This window comes from Pyrenophora tritici-repentis, chromosome 10, assembly GCF_003171515.1.
Source record: "Pyrenophora tritici-repentis strain M4 chromosome 10, whole genome shotgun sequence".
NCBI lineage: Eukaryota > Fungi > Ascomycota > Dothideomycetes > Pleosporales > Pleosporaceae > Pyrenophora > Pyrenophora tritici-repentis.
The window spans coordinates 1,309,641-1,331,551 of record NC_089399.1 but is presented as its reverse complement, the minus strand read 5'-3'; the positions used below and the strand labels follow the sequence as shown (position 1 = coordinate 1,331,551).

Here is a 21,911-nt window from a genome sequence, read left to right as displayed (position 1 = left end):
CCACCTCCTCCACCTAAACCCCTGGACACTCTTCTTCTTCCTCAAGTTAAGAGTCTTGGGTTGTCTTCCGGGCGACCCAACCAATCTAGTCACACTGGCTACTCAAACTCTCCCCGCTCTCCAAGCCCCCCATAACCATTTCCCCCGTCGCTTTGAGCAGTCGTTGACTCCTCCATACAACAACGACCCAAAGTCAGACCCCCAATGGTCGGGTCAGGGCGGCCAAGGGGGCTCTGACGCTGCCTTTTCCATGTTGAACAACCCGACAGGAGGATCTCGCTCAGAGCAAACAACTCCTCAGATGTCGCCAGTTCAATCCTATCCTCCGATGCAGCCGCCGTATCGGAGTCCGCGTGAAGGACCAGCAAACCCGCCCCTTTCGCTGCCGCCTCTCCGCCAGCTTTCTCGGACGCCGCCCACTCCCTCTAATCAAAGACACGGAAACTCTTTTGGAGTTCACTCCATGCTCAACCCCCAGGCCGACCTAATCGAACAGCAGCGAGCTCAAAGGCGCAGTGTGTCCCAAATGGATTCTCCTTCTCCAGTGGAAACGCACCACTCACAGAGTCTGCCTTCCATCAGTCGACCAAACAGCGTCGACTCAACCCAGTCAACACGAGGCGAGCAAAACCCTCCCAGGCTCTTCCAGCCCCCCGGAAGGCCACCAATGCGTCCAATGGGGTCTGAAAAGGGCCTCCGGACTCATAGTCTGGGCAGACTAAACCCTCCAACAGGCACTATCGATGCCCACCAGTCGCCCTTCTTGACCGCGAGTACACGCCCGTCTGAAACCATGGCATCACAGCCGGCGCTACCTACTCCCCCAGCAGGAGGCCGAATGCACTACTTCCCACCTACAGCCCCGACTCCTCCGCCGAACATGATCCGCACCGACATGCGCCGGCCTAGTGTGAACTTTCAGCAATCGGGTAGTGCTAGCCCAATTACACAGTACTCCCCATATAGCCAGCCAGCTTCCGTGGCATCGAGTCAGTACGATAACCACAGCAACCAAGGACATTACGGGCCTGGACCTGTGCCTACTTCAACACACGATTCACACCAGGGGTCTGTTTCTATGGATAGCGAACGCAACAGCATGATCGCCATGGCTCCTTCGGCTCAAAGCAGCATCCAGCTCATGACTATCAAGAGCCACAACGGACCCCCTCGTCAGATACCCGTCGAGACACAGACGGCGTCTAAGGGTGCCGATGAGAAAAGGAGGCGCAACGCTGGTGCATCTGCACGGTTCCGCGCTCGGCGCAAGGAGAAGGAACGGGAGGCTTCGATGAGCATTTCTAGACTGGAACAAAATGTCCGCGATTCGACCGAGGATGCCGAGTACTATCGAAGCGAAAGAGACTACTGGCGATCTATCGCAATGCAAGAGCATCCCGAAAGGCACTACGCCCGGCCACCGTCTCCTCGCTTGAGGCGCCTCTCAGTAGCACCATCACGCGCACCATCGTCTACCACTGGCCATGGATCGGAAGCCTCCTATGATGATTACGAGGATGATAACCGCGAGGAGGAGCGTAATGTCCGAAGGAGGACCAGTAGCTACCATCCAGCAGCTGGACCTCATCAGACCGATACATCCACACCTAGCCATGACGCACACGGTTATCCTGTACCTACTTTCCCACCAGTGAATCACCAGCCAGGACAAAACACTTCCCAGCCTCGTCAGAGCCTGCAACATCAACGGGATCAGTCCTCGGGTCTTCAACAGCCTACGCCAGAACGACCCGCTTATCGCGATCCTTTTGTCCCAGAAGCCGGTCGCTACGAGCACCGGAACTGGGCTCCAGAGCAGAACGCAGGCCGAAGACACTAATTTGGCATCGTCACAGCCTGCTGCTTCAGCTCTATCTCACTCTCTTTACTACATACATCACAAAGCATGCATCCATGACGGATGTCACATATCTGCAGGGATGGTTGTTTCAAGCTTTTACAGTTTTGCAAGCTTAGTTCTGCGTTATACCCAATGGCTCTTCATCTATGTAACCATTTTCCGTTCGATTCAACAAGATATAAACTGCATCTAGAGTAACAAGCCCTCACGGGCGCTTTCGTCATCTTCATTATGGTCAAAAATGAGAAGCTCCACTTTCAAACTGCCTTGGTATTACCCGTCCATGTCCGTTAATGCATCAAGGTTCGCACGTCCTTCCCGAAGCGGATGTAACTAAAATTTTGCAGCAGAGCATGGTTCCCACGTTGCGACACGATCAAATATGTCGATCACCAGAATCCTACATCGTTCGTTCATGGATGACCGTTGTACAAGCCCTGCTTGTTTCTGTATCAGATGATGTCTGGTGAACCTATCTTGGACGGCGCTTTGCCATAAGCGAATACGTCGGCAGCTCCAAACTCTAATCTTCTTCACTATGCCCTATGGACGGAAATACCTGCTTACTTGGACCCAATCCGGCCCTTGCGTACCTTGGAAATTCGCAATATTCGAAATTGAATTTCGTGACGCGTGGAAACGGACTGTGAAGCTAGACAGGCTGGCAGCGACTACCCAGAACCTTATGATCCGTATCGGGAAATAAACCTGACGAATCAGGCCAAAGGCCAGTCGGGATGCTAGCCAGCGGTTGCGGTTGGCTGCTAACTGCCTTTGCACCACCAACGGCTTTTACACTCGCGGCAGCACATCATGCGACTTGAAATCTCTGCATCGGCACTTGGCGGCTAAGGGGGAATCTAGCTAGGGAAAGTTTGGGCGCTATGGAAAAGCGTCGGGCGCCGCCATGGCAGTTGGAGTTTGCAGTATCGACTAGCATGTCGTCTCATCGCAGTGCGCGAGGGCAAGTGCCGACCCGAACCATACATACATACTGTCCTTTCCCAAAGGATTGCCGTCCCGCCGACAAGCTCCCAGCAACGCTCATGCATCACGAAAAAGCATCAGCGGGTTTGCCGCGCTACCAAGGGCTGAGTCACGGCTGCGACCATTACCCCTTTGCATATAGACATCTTTGACACGAATCTCTTGCATACGAGATCTTGTGCTAACGCCTTGGAGCACACGTAAAATTCCACCAGGCTGGTTGGTAGCCTCCAGACCGTGGCACTGGAAAGGAGCCAAGGACGATGGCCGGCTAGAATGGAGATACGTGCTCCGCATATCGACCGTCGGAGCTGGTTCCGGCGCGGTCCGTTCGACACGCAACCATGGCTACTCGGCGTATTGGATGGCCCAGGCCGGAACTTTATGTGCGTGATGATAGCACATGTATATTACCGTGGCTTACTTACTCGAGCGCTGACCAGCTCTCTGTGCCAAACAAAGCCTGCTGCCCGCTGCCACGACTCAAGTGTGCAAAAGTCTATGTTGCCATCTGGAAAGCTTGTCAGAGGTTTCTATGGATGATCACCAAGAGATCGGCGAGTCTTGGAAATCCTCCGATTGACGACTTCAGGGTGTAGCGTGCTCCAGTAGCTCGACCTCTGCCCTAAACGGCCCGAATGCCAACGTCGACCGTACCGTCCCAGGGTGCACAGTCTAGCGGTCAACTCCGGATTGCTTGTCCGAATTTGACTTTTGAGTTCAGCTATCAATGGACCGAGATACGGCAACCTAGCCAGCTTCTAATGCTCTTTAGATTACGCAGGACAGATGGAGAACATATCAAGGAAACTATTGCGATGATGACCGGATAGGAAATGCCGCCATGATGTTTTCAACCCTCGTGGCACTTGCGACTAGGCAGCGTTGCCCGCTTATGGAAAAAGAAGGTGAGCCCTGGGCCCTGACGCGTACATGTCGCCATGTTGCCAACTACACTGCTTTGTGAAAATTGCGCATATGCGCCATGTCAGATTTTCCCCCTATAAGGATGCGTTATCTGATTGTCGTCGATTTCTTGGTTTGCGACTGAAACTGAAACCAGAAAGCCCTGCAGATTATTGGGCGCTGGGCGCTCGCATCACATGAACATGTCGCAAAGGCAACATATGACCCATTAACAACATGTTTTCCCCACAAAAGCTCTAGCCATAGAGTGCCATGCATCAGAAATGGCCTTCTGTGAGCCCTGCGCGCTTTCGCCAAGTCGTGGGCCAATGACGAAGCATACGGCGGTCGAGGCTAGGTGACGTGCCGCTACCTGGATGCACGACATGCCCATGATCCAACCCTCGTCATCGGACCTAAACATGGACCTAACCTTAGACCTACCGTTTCCCCGAGGAAAAACGCATCCAGCAGCTACACCGCCCTTCTACTCCAACTCCCAACTTGTCTTGAATCGACGGCAAGGGCACGGCGGGCGAAGGTGTAGTGTGTACTGTAGGTACATATCAGCAAGCATTTGGAGTAATACTGACTCGCGACAACAATGCGACGTGTACAAGGATGGCACACATGAGCAATCTGAGGGCTGCAGCATAAGCTACTAGGGTACAACCTGGCACTCCCACGAGCCAGCCGCTTGTCCCGCGATCCTACTGTAGGCTACAAAACAGGAACATGGTGGAGCCGCTTTGTACATGGATGCTGGCACTGATTGATGACATGCTGCGACCGGGGACAAAGTCCCACCCAATGAAGCGGGAGAGGGTGTGAGATCAGCGTACACTCATTCACCGTTTACCTTTGTAGCGGGTGACAGGGCTGTAAGACAGTGTGTGTTGCAGCGGATCCGGCTTTGGTTCAGCCTTTTTGGTCGCTGCTTACCCGCTGATACAGGTCCGAGCATTGCTCTTATTCTTCGGGCCGATGGTCTTCCAATACGGGATGCGAGTGCGAGTCTCCCTTTTGCGAGAGTGTGGTGCCCCGTAATCCAACTGCCGCCCGCTTCTTGTTTTTTTCCCGCCTCACTAAGCACAAACAACGGTGCGACAAGTCATGTTGGTGGTTCGTGGGTTGTTCGAGGGGTGGTGCTTGCCAGCCTGGACATGCCACTTGCGGACAAACTTCCACATTTTCCCTCTGGACGTGGGGATCTTTTCTCGCAGCTGATGTCTTTTGATTTGTATTACCGGTCCTTTGACAGAGTACGTACATGGGCCGGATCCAGGCTACTGCCGGGAGTACTTTTTTGCTACCCACCATCTCCAACCGATGTCCCACACTCAACACGTGTACCTGTGTCCACACCGCATGTCTCTCCTATTCTGACGCGATGCAATCGAGGTCATGCTTGCCTGATTAGATCGGCGGCGCGTGAACGTGTAAAGGTACTTCGGCGATGCCGTTTCGTGCTCTTCTACTTGTGTTTGTTGTCACGCGCGCTTCTCCGCCCTGTACGAGATGTGTGTGTGTGTGTGTGTGTGTGTGTGTGTGTGTCTCTACTGCACGAGTGTTCGGTTTCGTTATAGTCAAAGTCACCAGAACGTCTCCAGCTTCACCGGATCTGCGCCTGACTCAGCAGCCTTGTTAGATGCAGCGGGGAGGCTGGGACGGCTCGAAGGAAAACAAAATGAAACGCTTGTCACACTGCAGTCCTGCAAGCCCGAGTCGAGGCACAGCTACATGGTTGGATTTGAACTTCACTACACTTTAAAACGCCATTTTGTTTGAAGAAAAGAAAAGAAAAAGGCTCAATCCAGTTCATGTGTCTTTGTACAACAGAACCACCGGTGCTCGGCTCCCCCCTCTCCCAAAATACGTCGAGTAACGTGTGAGGCGGGGCAGAGTCCCGCATCCTTCCCCCAAGCCCTTGATTGCATGCATAAGCGCCTGCGCGTCTTCACGAGTTACACTACAGAAGTGTTGAGAGATGAGAGTATCATTTGACTGCAATAAGGACTTGGGCGCCGCTGCGCTGTGCTGCATCTCCTATTGCTTTGAGGTTTTTGGGCCGAGGTAAGTGGCGCTTTCAGTATCGAAACGCCACCTTGGAAGAGGCTACAAACTTTGGTGCTGTACTATGGTTCGACCTAGAGCAACATGGTGTGTCGCAACATGTGAACAGAACAGGACCAGAGTCAGGACCCGCATCGGATCAATCAAAGCGACACGCGGGACTCCCTAGGGACTCGAGACGTAAGAACTTGGGGAGGTAGGGTAGGGACGTGGATTTGGGGCATCTCCATCTCCAACCCGTAATGTCAAAGGCCGACTTTGAGTGACAGAAGAAAGCGACCTTGGATGGGCACGACTGCTAAGCAAAGCAGACTAGGCTCTTCTTCGTCTCCAACCACTCAAAAGACCCGCACATGCCACCCTCCACCCTTTTTTTCCCTGATAGACGCCGAACCACAACGCCGGGCCGTCTGCACTCAATCTCCAGCATTATCCCTGCCGGTGCTTGCGTAGGCGACGTCGATATGGCAGCCCAACCATGTACGCCACGCAGCACAACACCGCTCGACCCATGCGTGTCAGCGCAAAACAGGGCCCTAGCCACGGCAAAGAAGAAAGATGACGGAAGACCCGCATATCAGATCTGATCATGTGACGACAAGGCGATCTTGATCAAACGGGAAACAACCTGTTAAAACCCCGGCCCTATGCAAGAGCACGCACAGGGTCGCGTATCACACACATGGCTGACCCGGACCTCCGTCCATCATCCCCCCCTTCTCTCTGCGTATCATAGTCCATGACATCTCACTCGCATCTCAGCGCCAGCCAATGAGGATAAATCCGTGCCACCATTATGGTGCCTCTTTTGGGGAAATGCGGAACGTTGTCCACCAATCACGCAGCTCCCCACACCATCTTTTTTGACAAGCACGCCCGCTGCATGGTGGCGTCGTGGGCATGTGGTGCCTGTCACACGGCTGACTTCCCTTCCCAATCCCCCGACCGCGACCAACCCTTGCACGCACAGGTACGTGTGGTGGTAAGCAAGCCTTTGGGGTAAGTAACTCGGGAACAGAAGGATTGTAGGTTTCGGTGCGTCGTTGGAGCGTTCCGAACCGTTGCTCTGCCGCGCAACCGCTACGCCCGCTGACCGGGCGTTTGTTCGTACCCCACCCCGGCTGACGGCAGTGTCGTGACGACTTTTGACCATGAACAAGTTCGGGGGCCGAGAAGGAAGCAGAAGGATTGTGCATGTTCCCGGCGTGGGACATGTTGCTACCCGAACAACCCAACTTCCCGTGTACGACATGCCGCTTGTTTGCAATGACATTCATCGTACAAGAGGCCGGGGCAGAGCGCAACCAAGCACATGCTCCCCTTCTCACCCCACGGATCACATCATGGGATTAACAGGTCAGGATATACCTGCTCTTGGCATTGTCTTCCCAGAGTCGGAACTGGGGATACGCACCATTCGGCTCGCGTGCATGGCTGCAAAAGGCCTAGAATAGCCATTATCAGGTCATGCAGGGTCCTCTTAGAAACCTGTCTGCGGGATATGTTTGCTTTTTGTATCCCTCTCACCCCCATGCTTGCCATGTGGAGATTAAATTGCGTTACACAACCGCAACTGTCTTTTCAAGTCTGTACCCCTATCGTATGTGGATACTGGAAAAAGGAATGATTACATCACCAACGACCAAGCTGGGTGTTAATCGTCTATCTTATTAACAGTCCTCGTCTTCTATCAACATATCGGGATGCCATTAAGCTGCGAAAACAAATCGGGTCCCCATCAACGGCCACACGCGGCTAAAGCGTCCAGGCGACTACTCAAGCCACACTCTCCGCAAGCAATATACGACTTGCAGACGGCGGCAACTCTGCTCCCAACAGATCTCGCATGAAATGCATGACGGCACAACCGCTTAAATATGCTGTGAAACCAAATGTCGATACCTAACAGTCACCCCACTGCCGTGCTCGCGGAGATTGGCGAGATACAGAATCCCACGGCGGGTGTGACGGCTGACGAACGGCATGCCGTTATGACTGACAGGCCGAACCAAGCCGTCATCGGTGTGCCATGCAGTTTCGACATGCGCAAATCCATGTTAGATATTTCCCACACGGCTGTACCGAGCGGGGAAGGCGCACATGAGCTGATGGTATATTTTCAGATGACCTTTGGGTGCAGCAACTTGTACAGGCACCATTTCGTCACGATGGTCTCGAAGCGGCAATCCATGACGCGAGAAACTGCAGGAGCGGATGCATGAGTGCAGTGTAATAGCGCAATCGCGTGGGGGCAGCCGGTCCGGAGTTGGGTGGGCTACACCGGGGCCTCGCCCACTGCATGCTGCATTCGCTCGGGAACTGGTGCATGCTGTAGAAACGTTACAGGAGTGCGAGCACCGCGGACTTGCTGCGACACGTGGACCGGAGCAAGGCGACGACGATAAGATAACGCCTTGCTTGTGCTTCATCCACCCCCGACTCCGAAGCGCGTGCGCAGAGTGTTGAGTCGCCGCAGCGTCTCGGGCATGTCATTGATGCCGCTTTCGGTCCGCGTCAGTCTGTAAGCCGAGTAGTTCCTGTTTTCCTGGAGGAGGGTGTCGAACAGGGTGAAGTCACCGATGACACACTGGCCGGAACTGAGCACCTCCATGGCGTCGACATGGCCAGACTCGGACGTCGGCAGCAGCGCATCTTGTTCGCCATCGGCATCAAGGCCAATATCTGACATGGTGTCAGTTCGGTGTAGCACGCCTCGCTCCTCGTCGTCGACATCCTGGCCCCGCGCTGTGTTATCGCTGGTCGCTGTTGCCGTTTCTGCTGGTGGCGGGTCTGACGTGGCGGTGGATGTCGTTAGGCCAGCCGATAGTTTCGCCAGCTTCTTCTTCAGCTCCCGCCTCTTGACATGCACCGACACCATGACGAGCTGCAGGACCAGGATGCATATGTCGAGCGCGCCAAGCTTCCACTTGCTGGTAGGGCCCTGTTGGCCGATAAAGTCGATCATCAAGCCACCGTGTAAGTAGCCTCTGGTATCCTCGCCGGCCGAGGGCGCCGGGTATGTGAGATGCAGGAGGAAATTGACTCCAAACGAAAATAGGAGTAGCGGGAGGAAGGGCTTTGGTTCGTCGGGCGGGCGGGTGACGGTTGCCGTGTCCGGGAGAGGGGTGAGCAGTGTTCCGTGGATGAAGGCCTTGAATGCGAGCCAGAAGAAGGAGCAGCTGTAGGCGTGCGTTAGCAGTTGGCTGAAGTCTATGGTGGGTGTGGGCATAGTACTCTAGATGGTAGAGAGTGATGAGTTCCAGGTAGACAACCATATCCAAGTCGCGCAGCAGCTCGCCCAGCATCTGTATGCGCTTCCTCTTCGCATCCAACCTCGCCTGCTTTGCCTGTTTTTCCTTTTCGCGCTGTTCCTCCTCTTCCAAGCGTGCTATCGCATCTTCAAGGTCCGCCAGCTCGGGTAGAGCATCGTCATGGCGTTGTGGAGCTCGAGACGACTCGGCCTCGTCGTTCATGGCGCAGCGAGGGGAGTGTGCCTGTCGCCTCGTCTCTCATTGAAGGCGACTGCGTGGTTTGGTGCGGATAGTGATGCTTGCCCTGGGCTGTCGTTCTTCGCAAAGCTTCTGGTCATGTAGGTCCGCATGCGCGCATCGGGGCTGGAACATCAAGACGGGCCGATGGCCGAAGTGGTGAGATAATCGATATAGCTCCGCATCTTGAAGCCATTCATGAAAGCAACCGCCCCTCTAATAATCATTTGTGAGAGTTTGTATAGCCCTGTATTGCGAATTCAGACCTAGTCTTTATCGCACCATTCCATTTCTGTTGAAACCACTCCAATTGCATCCATCGACGCGCGCGACACCTCCGCCACCTGCATTCGCATAACTACGCCCACCATGTCTTTCGGTGGTCCAAACAGCACACCTCTCCCTTCCTCTTTTGACGAAAATGCGTAAGTTTTCACATGTTCAATCATGACGCAATCGATTACACATGACCATTTCCACTAACTTCCCGCCCAGCGACTTCTACAACGAAAACACCATTGACAAAATATGGCGACGATTCCGGGAAGAGCCCCTCGTACCCCTCGGCTGCGGCCTCACCGTCTGGGCCATTGTCGGCGCAACCCGCTCCATGCGCAAAGGCGATCATAAAATGACGAACTTGTACTTCCGTCGCCGTCTCTACGCACAAGGCTTTACCATCGCCGTATTAGTCGCTGGAAACATGTACTGGCAGAAAGACCGCTTGAAGCGCAAAGAGTACGAGAAGAAGGTTGCGGAGAAGGACCGCATGGACAAGAGGGACAGATGGCTGAGGGAGTTGGAGATGCGAGATGAGGAGGACAAAGCGTGGAAGGAGAGGATGGCGAAGAAGGCGAGGGGTGCAGCGGATGAGGCAGTGGGCGTTACGCAGATGGTCAAGGAGAAAACCAAGGAGCTCAAGGATCAAACTGTGGGGAAGTGAACATGTTGAAATGATCATCTAAAGTTAACAAAATAGCTGGAGCTGCGGAAAGTCGCTATCACGACTAGCCTCCCTTCGCTGAAGCGGTATGTATTGGCGTATGAACTACACCTCTTCCAACTCACGCTCTTTCATTGTACATATTTTGGGCTTTGTACGAGTATACAAACTGGGAACATGGGATCGTGTCTACAATACGCAAACTGTCACTACCAAGGTAACTGTTTTGCGATAACGCGACATATGATTTAGGGACTCTGTGAAGGACTAATAGTCACTTGTAACAATAAAACATAACATCGTCTGCTCTCCTTCCAGAATCTCGTGCTTCTGTTTAATATTAGTTGAGGCATGTATTCATAGAAGCGGTGAGCCGACCTTTGTGGTTTATCACTGCGGTCGTTTCGTAGTGTTTGGAGGCTGCACTTTCCGGTAAACGTCATCTAGGGTGCGTGGGTTTGCTAGCGAACAACACTGAAGAAGACCATGGGGCAACCATGTTCGTAGAGATTACCTAGGAAATTCTGATGTTATAACAAAAGCTGTAAACACTGCGAAAGCCAGTGGTTTTCTTATCATCTGTGTAATATCTAGCCTTGAAAGTGTCGGATATCATGTCTATTCGCCAGACACATGCTTCCACCACTTCCCATCACCGTCTTGGAAACAGTCCTCTGGGAAATACTTCAGATCTCCCGCGTTGGCTGGTTCCCTTCTCATCCGCTTCTCCTCCGGTTCCTCTGGTTGCGCATCTTCAATATCATCGCCACCCTCCGCGAAACATGTTCCTTGTCGCGTCTTCCTACGAGTCAGTTTTACCTTGTTGAGAGGGTCTTCCTCTACTACTTCATCTACATCTTCAGAGGAGGAGATGGATCCGTCTGCTAAAAGGTCGTGGTCTGTATCCCGGAGCGGTCGAACTGGACTTGATTCGATACCTGTGCCCGAGCCGAGTCGCACGTGCTGTCTCATTCGAGGAGGTGTCTTGGGTCTCGGATATGGTTTTAGAAAAGGGCGATCTGTAATCCGCTCTGTAAAGGGCAGAGGGTCTATATGAGGTCTGTGAGTTGGATTCATTTGATGGTACCCAAACCAACCATCTTGCTGCCTCTTTTTCCAGTTATCCATAGACAAGGCTGGTATGATATGGCCAGTGCTGGGCTGAGTCCAAGGATAGTCCGATGCAGGACAAGGTATCTCTGCACGGTTCTGGCAGTCATAAAGCCTGACATTGCGCTTGTCTCGGGTGATCCATCGACATTCGTGCTTTGGACATCTCCTATCGGCGTTCTCAGGCTGTTGTTGCTCAGATGGGGGTGGCGATTGCTTGAGGCTAAAGGGCATATTAATTATCTTGGGAACAAGTTGTGTCTTCTGTGAAAGATAAACCCGCTTCAGTGTTAGAAATCTACTTTTATTATATTGAACAGTCCCCAGCGTGACCATGACACAAACATAGTATGCATCACGCGACTGTGGATTAGAAAGTAACCCTATACCAATGTATCCAAGCCTACCTAGTTGTTAGGTGTTGCTCGGCGAACGAAGTGAGCAAGCCTTCAGAGCCGAAGATTATACGCGACTGTCGTCAATCTGTCCGTCTCAAGCTTACCATGTGCGCTCCCACCATGCCTGTTTAGATTTACTATTCCTATTAGTGATCGTGTATTTATTTGGTAGTGGCAAAATTAGAAAGAACCACAAGACATGCTGTTGTGACTGTCCCAGCAGTTTGTTCGTGTGTGCGTGTAGGTTATCATCGCTTTCAGTACATTTTATTATATTGAGCTCCAGCAATAAACTATCGCCAATGATCGTCGTGTCTAGACGATTGAGTGTGTCAATATTCTGTAGTGCCCAAATGTAGTATTGAAGGGTGTACAAAGCCGGCTTCTTCCACAGTGATGGAGAATAGCAATGCACTAGTATCGTGAGATGAAGTTGACTACCTATACCTTACTGAGTGTTGACTACTTGAAAGCAGGATGAAACCAGATCACCTGTTGCCGCGATATTGAGTAATGCGTCCCGTGCGACAACAAAGACGTTAGTTGCACTTGGATGAAGAGCCAGATTACCCAGGAACGGGCCGTTATCACAATATCTATACTACAGCACTCAAATTACTTCTTGCATGTCATCTCATAAGCACACGGCAAGAACGTATCTGCATTTCGAGATTAGCCTGGTTCAACCGGAACAAAGATACAGTGGTCCCGTGCAAACAGTCAACGTGCTCTCTCTTGTAGGCATTGGCGGACCGCTTAGCCGACAGAACGTCGTTATCACCGCCTCATCAAGTTTCCTTTACCAACAATATTGCTCGCTATGCTGCTTGTGTACCCCTTGAGCAAGCACGCTCCCGCTGAGACGCATAGCTATAGACAGCGCGCGTCCAGGTAACGCATTTGTTGAGCAGGTGGAAATGACTCGTCCAGTCCAGGCGGACCGCACAAACGGCAACGACCCTTTCCGCCGTGCAGAGATGTTGGAACGGAAGCAACATATGAATCTGGAGGCTCAGTGATGCAATGGAATTTCCTTCTCCGTACCTCCATCCGTCAACAGGTATCCTAGCTCGTTGCAAGAGTGACTTTGATTGGCGCAGTTGCCATCCACCGCAATACGCGTCCAAGGTTGCGCACGTGGAATTGGGAGGCCACAGCGAGAGAAAAGACGTGTGAGACGGGGCTATAGCCTCATTGGCGGCTCATCGGGACGTCATACGGAAAATGGGAGCGACGCTATCCAAATTGTGGTCCTCGATGAGGGCCGCATTGACAGGGCCCGTCTCCACCTCGGGAAGGAACAACATTCAGCAACGTCAACAAAAGGACACTGAGAGTAGCACTTCTACACCTCAGACGACACTCAATTCCTCTGCAAAAATGCCCGACGTTGAAAAGTACGAAATAACAGAGGTATGTGTATCTGTGGTCATTTAGCGTATATTTGGGCTGGTATAGAGGGGTACTTCGGATGCCCCGCTGAGGTCATCCGGGCGACAGAGCAGTGTCAAACAGACCTTATTTGGCTATGCTTGGCTTATCGTGCCTTAGACGCAACGCGTTGGCGCGAAGTTCATCATTATTATGTAGAAAAACCCATTTACTAACCATCTCTCAGCCATGGCTCAAGACACACTGCTCATTGGGCGAAGGCCCATTCTGGGAAGAGGACACCAACACGGTCCGCTTCCTCGATGTTGAGAAACAAAAGCTATTCCGCGTGGACATGGCCAAAGGGCCATCAAGCCTCAAGACCGTAAAGGAGCACGACATATCAATGGGATGCACGGCAGACATTGAGGCCAACCCCAAAGAGTTCATCTTCGGCGGCAAATACGGATACGGCATTGCCAACAAGGAAACGGGCGAATACCGCTGGGTCAAGAAAGTCTGGTCCGAGGCCGAAATCTCTGAAAACAAGCACGAGAAATTCCGTGGCAACGACGGCGCTGTCGATTCCGCGGGACGGTTCTGGGTGGGCTTCATGTTCGACCCCATGGTTGAGAAGTGGCGAACTGACGGCGCGGTTTTCCGTCTGAATCCCGATATGAGCCTCGACCGTCCAATGAGTGACATTACGATCCCCAATGGCACGACATGGAACAAGAAGGATGATACCATGTACTTTGCCGACAGTCCGACAAAGACGATTTGGCAGTTTGACTTTGACCCCAAGACTGGGGCTATCAGCAACAAGCGCCCTTACTTTACCATGCCAGAGGACAACCGCTACGGGGAGGATGCCGTGCCAGATGGTCACTGCATTGATGAGGAGGGTTACATGTGGACCGCCCTTCATGGTGGGCATCATGTCATTCGGATCTCGCCCCAGGGTGAGATCGTTGCAGAAATCAAGGTTCCCACTAGTCAACCCACCTGCCCGTGCTTTGCTGGAGAAGAGCTTTTTATTACTAGCGCCGGTGGCACAGGTGGAGAGAATGGAGGGCCTGTTGATGAGTTTGCAGGCAGCTGTTTCAAGATCAATGTTGGTGTCAGGGGACTAAAGAGATTCAAGTTCAAGGGTGGCGATAAGATTGAGGGAGGCAAGGAGAATGGGCAGATTGTTGGCGAGTAGAATATCTCTGATGTTGATGCGAGACATGTTCTATTGGCCGTCGCAACGGGCTGAGAGTTAGGCGTGCAGGGAGAATTATTAGACTCTCCATAGCAGAAAATAAACATATTGCATACATTGTTATGGACCTGGACACTCTATGCAGCTTCTCAAGGTAGAAAATGCCCAGTATCAGCAGCCACCAAATATTGCCTTTGTGATGGCTGTTGTGTCTGGCGGCGGGGTTGTTATGTAAGGCTGTATTACCAAACGCCTTCAGCTCATCGTTTTGGTGGAACAGACTAGTCTCAGTTCTGGGGCCAAAACCGAAGCTATTTGCAACGTCCCGATGATACCTCTCTACGATGTTTGGCTCGGCTCGTCGCAAACATGCGGGGAATGACGCGGAACCCCAGTCTTGGCCTTATTCTTGTTTACATTTTTGTTCTTTGTGGCTTTACCGTACCACGTTGTGAATATACCAAGTCCTCGTATTCATATACAGAAGTCTTGGGAGCTGAAAGTCTACATTTCAGGCCCCCCCTTTCACCGGCGAACATCATGGTCTTTATTTGGAGGGAGAAATGAGGGGTATGGCGTGACGGATAATAGCAATTGAGCAAGGGGAGAAGGGGGAGAACAGCATATAAACTGGAGAGGAGACGGACAGTGGTGAAGCAGCATCCATCATCTTCAGTGATCAATTCAATAAGCAATATCACAGCAAAGTCAATCACAACAACTGTCGCACATGTTCAAAATGCTTCACATCAAGGCCATCCTCGCTACCCTCCTCCTGACCAGCACCGCCTTTGCTCTTCCCGAGCCCGAGGCTGTTGCCGAAGCACGTGCTGTCGAGAATGTAGTGCGTGATGCTTCCGCCAACGCTGAAGCTGCAGCGGAGCCCGTCAGTCTCGACAAGCGGGCGTGCAAGTGCAACAAAGTGAAGAACGCAGGTTCGTGACCAACCAACCAACATGATGATGGAGAAACGTGGCACATATGCTCATATTGAAATATCAGGTCTTTACTGCGGCTACTGCTACCTTAGCAATATCGACAACTGGGCTGTCATTAACGGCAAGGACCAGAATGTGTACTGGTGCAACAAGCAAGGTGGATGCGAGGACTTTGGCAAGAGGAACAGTTGCGCGGCTTACAATGGCCCATGTGATGGTAGGGATAGTGGGTAAACATGCCTAGCACAAAAAGACTGGACAGGACTGGACAGTGGTGATATGGCAAGGTGGACAGGTAGCTGGAAATTGATCACGATGCGAAGCTCTGACCGTCATCCAACATGTTGGTTTTTGCTACTTCCTACTATTTTGCGGTTGGAGTATGGGAAAATTAGCTATACATTGCGAATACTACTGTGTAGCTTCTTTCTGTTTCCTGGCTTCTTCTTCTTCGGGCGTGCGTGTGGTGAGTTGCAATGCATGGATGCCGCCCTCTTTTGCCAGTTCGTCTTTTACCAGTGCGTTGACCATGCGGTGACGTGCAACTTGCATTTTGCCTTGGAAGGCTGCGGATGTTATGAAGACACTAGGAGAAGTCAGAGGTGGGGTGTGGAGCAGGGAAGATGATGGGTGTACCGAAAGTGTGTCTCTCGGCTGGTGACTCCTTGCATGGCTTTGTGATGAGCGTGCTTGTGTGAGTCGTTGAAGATTTCAAGGGATGAGGGCTTCAATGCTTCTGTAATCTATCCTGCAGTTAGATGATGTTCTACATGTGTGTACGATGCAGACCGTGCCTTTGAGCGCAGAGCATCTTCCATTGGAGTCATAGATTGGGCCATGGCTGACATGAATCGCGTTCCGGCGAGGCCGGCTTTTCGAACAAACATTCACGAATGTCTCTTTACTTGATGGACGGCCCCTTTGATCAGAACCAATGGGAGAAGTCAACCGTTGTGGTGGGAAAGAAGATAGTGGCGGCGGCGCCAGAACTGCAGGCCGAGGCTAGTTAGCGCCAAGGCGGCGGGATCGGAAAGCTCTTCCAGGGACGGGTTCACGTCATGGTTCCGAAAGTTTGGAGCTGAGCAAAACGAGCCATTGACGCTGTTGCGAAGCCTGAGCGACGAGAAAAAGCCCTTTTCATCATTCACAAGTCGTCGCCCGAGCTCGTGGGAGTGTTTTCAAACCGAAAACATGCCCCTCTGAGCGAGGCTAGGAAACAATGACACAAATGACTCGGGTGTAGACCGCAGCATATCAATCAACCGAAGCCGCCGTACTACTCCGAAGCCTCGAAAGCCTGCATTACCTGCGCTGATCCCGGATTTTCCCCTCTCCCGGTATCGTACCGCCATGTGGGCGCGGACTTTCTTCTCTCGCACCCTCTCACGACATCCAATCTCCCTGTCGACATATAATACGCGTTGCTCTTACCGTTTTACCTGCGCGCCTTTGTCGCTCATCAGAATGGCTTCTACATTGCCCCGCCTGCCCATCTTTGAGGCTATCAAGAAGCACGACGCGCAGAGTACCGCTATCGTTCACTCCCTATCAGGTCGCGCTTTTACCTACGGCGAGCTTGTCAATGATGTCGCTGCTGCAAAGGACAGGTTGCAACAGAATTGTAATGGGCAGAGCGCAGAGGGACAGCGCATCTCGTTTCTGGTAGAGAATGGCTATGACTATGTAGGTGCGCATTCCTCTCGACCTTGTTGTTGTGTATAGCAGCAGTGGAGAGCCGAGCTGATGAATTCCCAGTGACTCTACTGTCTATCCTCGCCGCACATGCAATCGCCGTCCCGCTATCGCCTGCCTTCCCCGCCCATGAGCTCCGCTACATCATCGACCAGAGCGAGTCTCTCATGCTTCTCTCCTCGGAAAAGTTCCAGAGCCAGGCCGACCTTGTATTGGGTGAGGGCATGGAGACCAAGCCCATCAACTACAAACAAGAGAAGATTATGATGGGCAAGACTGACGACTATGTCACACTGGAAGAACCCACAAGCGACAGGGGTGGAATGATGCTATACACGTCTGGCACTACGAATCGACCGAAAGGCGTTCTGCTGCCTCAAGACGTATTGACAGCACAGTCGCGGTCATTGCTCGAAGCTTGGAATTATAGCAGCCAGGATGTGCTGCTCCATGTACTCCCTCTACACCACATCCACGGCACTGTCAATGCGCTGCTCACACCCCTCTTCGCTGGTAGCACCGTTGAGTTTCAATTCCCCTTCAACGCTACAGCTGCATGGGATCGTCTAGCCGCGCCGTTCCTTCCCAACCCTGATTCATCAAAGAAGCCCATCACCTTTCTCACTGTCGTCCCAACAATATACACGCGCTTACTATCGTCCCATGCGAGCCTTTCGCCTGAACTCCAAGCTGCTAGCAAAACTGCTCTCCACCCTTCCAACATGCGCCTCAACATTTCGGGGTCCGCTGCCCTCCCCACACCGGTAAAAACGGCTTGGACTGAGCTCAGCGGAGGAAATGTGCTCCTGGAGCGATACGGCATGACAGAAGTCGGTATGGCACTTTCTTGTGGCCTCGACTTCAAAGATCGCGTCGACGGCTCGGTTGGCTGGCCACTACCGTCGGTGCAAGCGCGCCTCGTGGATACCGAAACCGGAGAGGTCATAGAGATCGGCAAGGAGATTGATCCAGCATCCAATCGCGAACGACAGGGCGAGATCCAACTCCGCGGACCCACCATTTTCAGAGAGTACTGGAAGAACCCCGAAGCCACGACCAAGGAGTTTACAGAGGACACTGACGGCAAAGGAAAGTGGTTCAAGACAGGTGACGTTGCTGTTCGCAGAAACGTTCATGGAGCGGGTAAGAGCGACCAAGCTTGGGCCAGGGGACCATTGTACTTTATCCACGGCCGCAAATCAGCCGACATCATCAAGACGGGCGGCGAGAAAGTGTCGGCCCTCGAAATCGAACGCGAAATGCTGTCTCTACCCCAAATTGACGAAGTCGCCGTCGTCGGTCTCCCCTCGGAAGCCTGGGGCCAGAAAGTAGCTGCCGTCGTTGTCCTTTCCGAGCAAGGCAAGACGTGTGGAAAGGGGGGCAAGGCTTGGTCTGCACTCGATATGAGGAGAGCGCTCAAGGAGATACTGGTCAATTACAAGATCCCGCAGGAAATGAAGGTTGTGGAGAGTATCCCGAGGAATGCCATGGGTAAGATTAATAAGAAACAGCTCGTGATACAGATTTGGGGCGAGCAGCTTCGAGTGCCTTAGGGAAAGGGTGCTTACTGGGATCGTGTAGGATATAGTACTTTCACACCGAGGTACCTAAAAGTGTAGAACAGTTGGTTTTGCATACTGATACTGGTTGACTTAGAAACCGGGACAGTGTAGCTTGTAGCTTAATGCACATTTGCAGTTCACCATCGCGTGTCGATTAAACCCGTGGGCATCACTTTGATTTTTAAAACAATCCTGTGATTGCCAACATCAGTCGTTGAGATATGAGAAGAGGTAGAAATCGGCGCAGGTAAATCGGTTTAGATTGGGTATTCGAAATCAGTATTAAAAAAGCGTAAGCGATGGCCGTAGGTAACAACATGCGTGTCATCCCTGGTATATCTCGGTATTGTTCATGCCGATACATGACGGCATTTTATTCCATATTCTCACATAGCACGTTCGCATCATCTGTACATTTGATGCACTGATTTAGGCAGCGTGGCCAGACTCGGCGCGGGCAACCGAGTTGTCAACCTTGTTGCGTCGCTCACGGCCCTTCTCAGACCAGGGGAAATGAGCAACCGGAATGACGAAGAAGCTGGGTCTAGTTAGCATATGAATTCCAGTTGATCGTACGAGGATTACTAACCTGTTGGAGCTGTCCGCGAGACCAGCGAGCGCGTTATACCAGGCGGCGAAAGCGGCCATGAGACCGAAAGCACCACCGGCAACAATGCAGTCGCTCTGGGGACCAGCAGCGTCAGCCTGGAGGTAGCCAATTCCAAGTAGGAGGAAGGCCATGTCCAGGGTGAAGAAGAGGAAGAAGAAGGCCACGGTCGATCGGAGGGTGCAGAGAAGCAGGATAAAGGTGAAGATGAACCATCCCATCAGGAACAGGCCGAAAGAGTTGTAGAATTGACCCGTCTCAGCGAGGGCGGTTTCAATCTCAAAACCACCGGGTGTAAGGACAATGGCGAAAGCAATCCAGAAACCACCGTATGATGAAAGGGCAGTAGCACCAAATGTGTTACCGACGGCCATTTCCCTATTCGCACGTTAGACAATTTCTTAAACTTTGGTGGAGTAGCACGTACCACATGCCGGCCAACAGCTGAACGAGACCACCATAACCGTAGGCAAGAGCTACGACAATGTTGGGGCTGTGAAGACCACGGGTTTTAACGTTGATCAAAGACAGAACAAAGGTGGTCAGGGCGAAAGCCGAAAGACCCAGGGGTGCTGGGTTGGCGAACTTGCGGTTCGGGGGCCTGTAGAGACCGGGTTGGAATTCACCACCAAAAGCGGTAAGGCGAAGTTCCGGATCGTTGGTAGCAACATGTGCAAGAGGGTTGCCGCCATAGTCATAAGGCGACCTTTGCTTAGGCATGCCAGCACCATTAGTGCCTGCGGCATGGTCGGTCGTGCTGGTTCCCTTTTCGAAACTGGGGCCGCGCTGTCATGACGATTAGAAATTGTCGATGATGGGCATGGAAGCAACCTACCACGGCATCATTGTGCTCACGAGCTGTCGCCATTGTGTTTTGTATTGGTTGACGTGGTGTAGGACCAACTAACTCTAGGGTTTCAGAGAAGAGTCTGGGGAGACAGAACTAGTCTGGGGGAGCGTGGAGAGATATATGTCCAGACGCTGCAGGGAAGGGCGCTACCCATCAACAAAGCGCCACGAGCCGTCAGCCCAGAGACGTGACTAAGGGTAAGTAATTAGATAGCAAACAAGTACTAAAGCGAACCACTCATGGCAGTTTCCCGCAAGGCGCCTCTCCAGGCCGGGTAAAAGGACAGCATGGGTCTCCACTGATGGTCAATGAATTGAGGGCACGGTTAGCCGATGAACAGCTGCACGGTGTGATCGGCGCCAACAATTGCCTTAGCGAGGCCGGACGGACGCCGACAAAGAGCATGGTAATTGGCACGCCAGCCGATCGACTACTGGGCGTATGTGTGTCGCGCTCAGATGGGGGCGTCTTTGGTGCTTGTCATGACGCGGGGAAGGGTGAAGGCTGCCTCCCAAGGCGGCTTCCGGGTCGCCGTTTCAAGCCCCAAGCATTACATCATCGCTGCTCGTGATCGATGACATGATTGCACCCTTTTCAAAATATTTCAAAACACGAGAATGGGCGACGAGGAAAAGCCTATCTTCGCGACGTCGTATGCACACGGACCACTGTCAGTGAATTCTGCATGTTAGCCGTAACTGCAGGTTTACCCTGGCCGAGTGCGCCCCTGCCAGCAAGGCGTCAAAGAGCACTGGAGCCGCCTGTGCATCAACGCTCATATCGCTCGGACGAGTTAGACGCGCTGGCGCACACGGCGCTTTTGATTCCCTTCCTTGCGCGCGAACCTGTAAGGTGGTTTTTGTTTCTCCCCATGCCCCATCAGCTGGGATGCCGGATATGGCGGGTGCAACAGGCTATAAAGCACTTCTGTCCCTTTCAGCTACACCGCTGTGCAGTTGATGGTCCAAGCGCTTTTGTTTTGTATGGGATATGGAGACGATGCGCCCAGTCGTGGTAGAAGCAATTTGCTCCGAGATTGTTGACCTGGTTGGCAGAGAAAAAAAATCGTTTTCCAGAGTCCGTGGAGCAGCAACGGGAGGTTGCATGGGGTTTGGCGGCTAAGCTTTGTCCAAGAGCCTCGGCACCTTCCACCATATCATGACATAATTCTCCTCTTGGCCGCCTCTAGCAAGAACATTAGAAACACTACAACATGGACCTAATAAAAGACTAAACATGGCATTTGACAGGTTTACTCAGTAGCACATACACGGAAAACCATCCGTTGTGGCATGAGCAAACTCTAGCGTCGCGTGAGCCCTTTGGGGACGCATGGACATGGGCCGTGTGTGGATCAGAAGCTCACTATCTAACTTGGGCGTGCGGTTGAGACGCATGCTGGCTGTTGCATGTTTTCGGACCAGCGGGAAAAGTCATCAATTCAATTCCACCTGCATGTTGCCGTCCGTGTTTGTTGCCTGCGCGATAGCAAGGCGTACACACGTAAACAGCCCTCGACTGGTGTTTTCGCAATGAACCTTGCGTCGCCTCAAGACAACGGTTGATTATCGTTTATCAAGGGCCAAAGCATTTGTTTGATATTTATTGGCTTCCATACCAACGGGACACCCCAACAACAGACCTGTACCGCTATGTCGTGCGGAACACGGGAGATGGAAGGATGGCGCCATGCCGTAGCAGTTTAGGCTAATACTCACCGTGTATCGTCATGGCACTGCAGCAAGCAATGTCTCGTACCTGCCGCTTCGGCTTACCAACCCAAACATCAGGTGAGAATTGCCGCTCGAGATGTCATTGCTCTAAACGTGTTACGTTGTATCGTGTACGTGCATAGGATAGGGTTGAGCGCTTGACTTGATAACTTTTTTGAACACAGCCGCAATCCAACAAAGACTTTGCG

The 21,911-nt window shown here is 52.4% G+C and overlaps 9 protein-coding genes across 9 annotated transcripts; 5 read left to right on the top strand and 4 right to left on the bottom strand.

The window, feature by feature from the left end:
- Nucleotides 1-463: 463 nt before the first annotated feature.
- PtrM4_043400 (uncharacterized protein) lies at nt 464-1,840 on the top strand (the record flags this gene model as incomplete). Its single annotated transcript, XM_001937350.2, has 1 exon — nt 464-1,840. One exon carries the CDS (start codon nt 464-466, stop codon nt 1,838-1,840), a length of 1,377 nt encoding a protein of 458 aa, XP_001937385.2.
- Nucleotides 1,841-8,252: 6,412 nt separating this feature from the next.
- On the bottom strand, nt 8,253-9,300 carry PtrM4_043390 (DUF1746 domain containing protein; the record flags this gene model as incomplete). The annotated part of the gene is made up of 2 exons (XM_001937352.1): nt 8,253-9,006; nt 9,062-9,300. The coding sequence occupies 2 exons, from the start codon at nt 9,298-9,300 to the stop codon at nt 8,253-8,255; spliced, it is 993 nt and encodes a 330-aa protein (XP_001937387.1).
- Nucleotides 9,301-9,684: 384 nt separating this feature from the next.
- On the top strand, nt 9,685-10,258 carry PtrM4_043380 (mitochondrial hypoxia responsive domain containing protein; the record flags this gene model as incomplete). The annotated part of the gene is made up of 2 exons (XM_001937353.1): nt 9,685-9,740; nt 9,811-10,258. 2 exons carry the CDS (start codon nt 9,685-9,687, stop codon nt 10,256-10,258), a joined length of 504 nt encoding a protein of 167 aa, XP_001937388.1.
- Nucleotides 10,259-10,876: 618 nt separating this feature from the next.
- PtrM4_043370 (uncharacterized protein) lies at nt 10,877-11,230 on the bottom strand (the record flags this gene model as incomplete). Its single annotated transcript, XM_001937354.2, has 1 exon — nt 10,877-11,230. One exon carries the CDS (start codon nt 11,228-11,230, stop codon nt 10,877-10,879), a length of 354 nt encoding a protein of 117 aa, XP_001937389.2.
- Nucleotides 11,231-13,146: 1,916 nt separating this feature from the next.
- On the top strand, nt 13,147-14,341 carry PtrM4_043360 (SGL domain containing protein; the record flags this gene model as incomplete). Its single annotated transcript, XM_001937355.2, has 2 exons — nt 13,147-13,179; nt 13,385-14,341. 2 exons carry the CDS (start codon nt 13,147-13,149, stop codon nt 14,339-14,341), a joined length of 990 nt encoding a protein of 329 aa, XP_001937390.1.
- Nucleotides 14,342-15,080: 739 nt separating this feature from the next.
- PtrM4_043350 (uncharacterized protein) lies at nt 15,081-15,513 on the top strand (the record flags this gene model as incomplete). The annotated part of the gene is made up of 2 exons (XM_001937356.1): nt 15,081-15,276; nt 15,344-15,513. The coding sequence occupies 2 exons, from the start codon at nt 15,081-15,083 to the stop codon at nt 15,511-15,513; spliced, it is 366 nt and encodes a 121-aa protein (XP_001937391.1).
- Nucleotides 15,514-15,690: 177 nt separating this feature from the next.
- Nucleotides 15,691-16,118, bottom strand: PtrM4_043340 (BolA, Stress-induced morphogen; the record flags this gene model as incomplete). The annotated part of the gene is made up of 3 exons (XM_066104483.1): nt 15,691-15,865; nt 15,916-16,022; nt 16,050-16,118. 3 exons carry the CDS (start codon nt 16,116-16,118, stop codon nt 15,691-15,693), a joined length of 351 nt encoding a protein of 116 aa, XP_065959047.1.
- Nucleotides 16,119-16,743: 625 nt separating this feature from the next.
- PtrM4_043330 (CaiC, Acyl-CoA synthetase (AMP-forming)-AMP-acid ligase II) lies at nt 16,744-18,524 on the top strand (the record flags this gene model as incomplete). The annotated part of the gene is made up of 2 exons (XM_001937357.2): nt 16,744-16,966; nt 17,035-18,524. 2 exons carry the CDS (start codon nt 16,744-16,746, stop codon nt 18,522-18,524), a joined length of 1,713 nt encoding a protein of 570 aa, XP_001937392.2.
- A 438-nt stretch (nt 18,525-18,962) lies between these two features.
- On the bottom strand, nt 18,963-20,008 carry PtrM4_043320 (Grp1-Fun34-YaaH domain containing protein; the record flags this gene model as incomplete). Its single annotated transcript, XM_066104482.1, has 5 exons — nt 18,963-19,071; nt 19,123-19,217; nt 19,308-19,518; nt 19,568-19,926; nt 19,976-20,008. The coding sequence occupies 5 exons, from the start codon at nt 20,006-20,008 to the stop codon at nt 18,963-18,965; spliced, it is 807 nt and encodes a 268-aa protein (XP_065959046.1).
- Nucleotides 20,009-21,911: the final 1,903 nt, after the last annotated feature.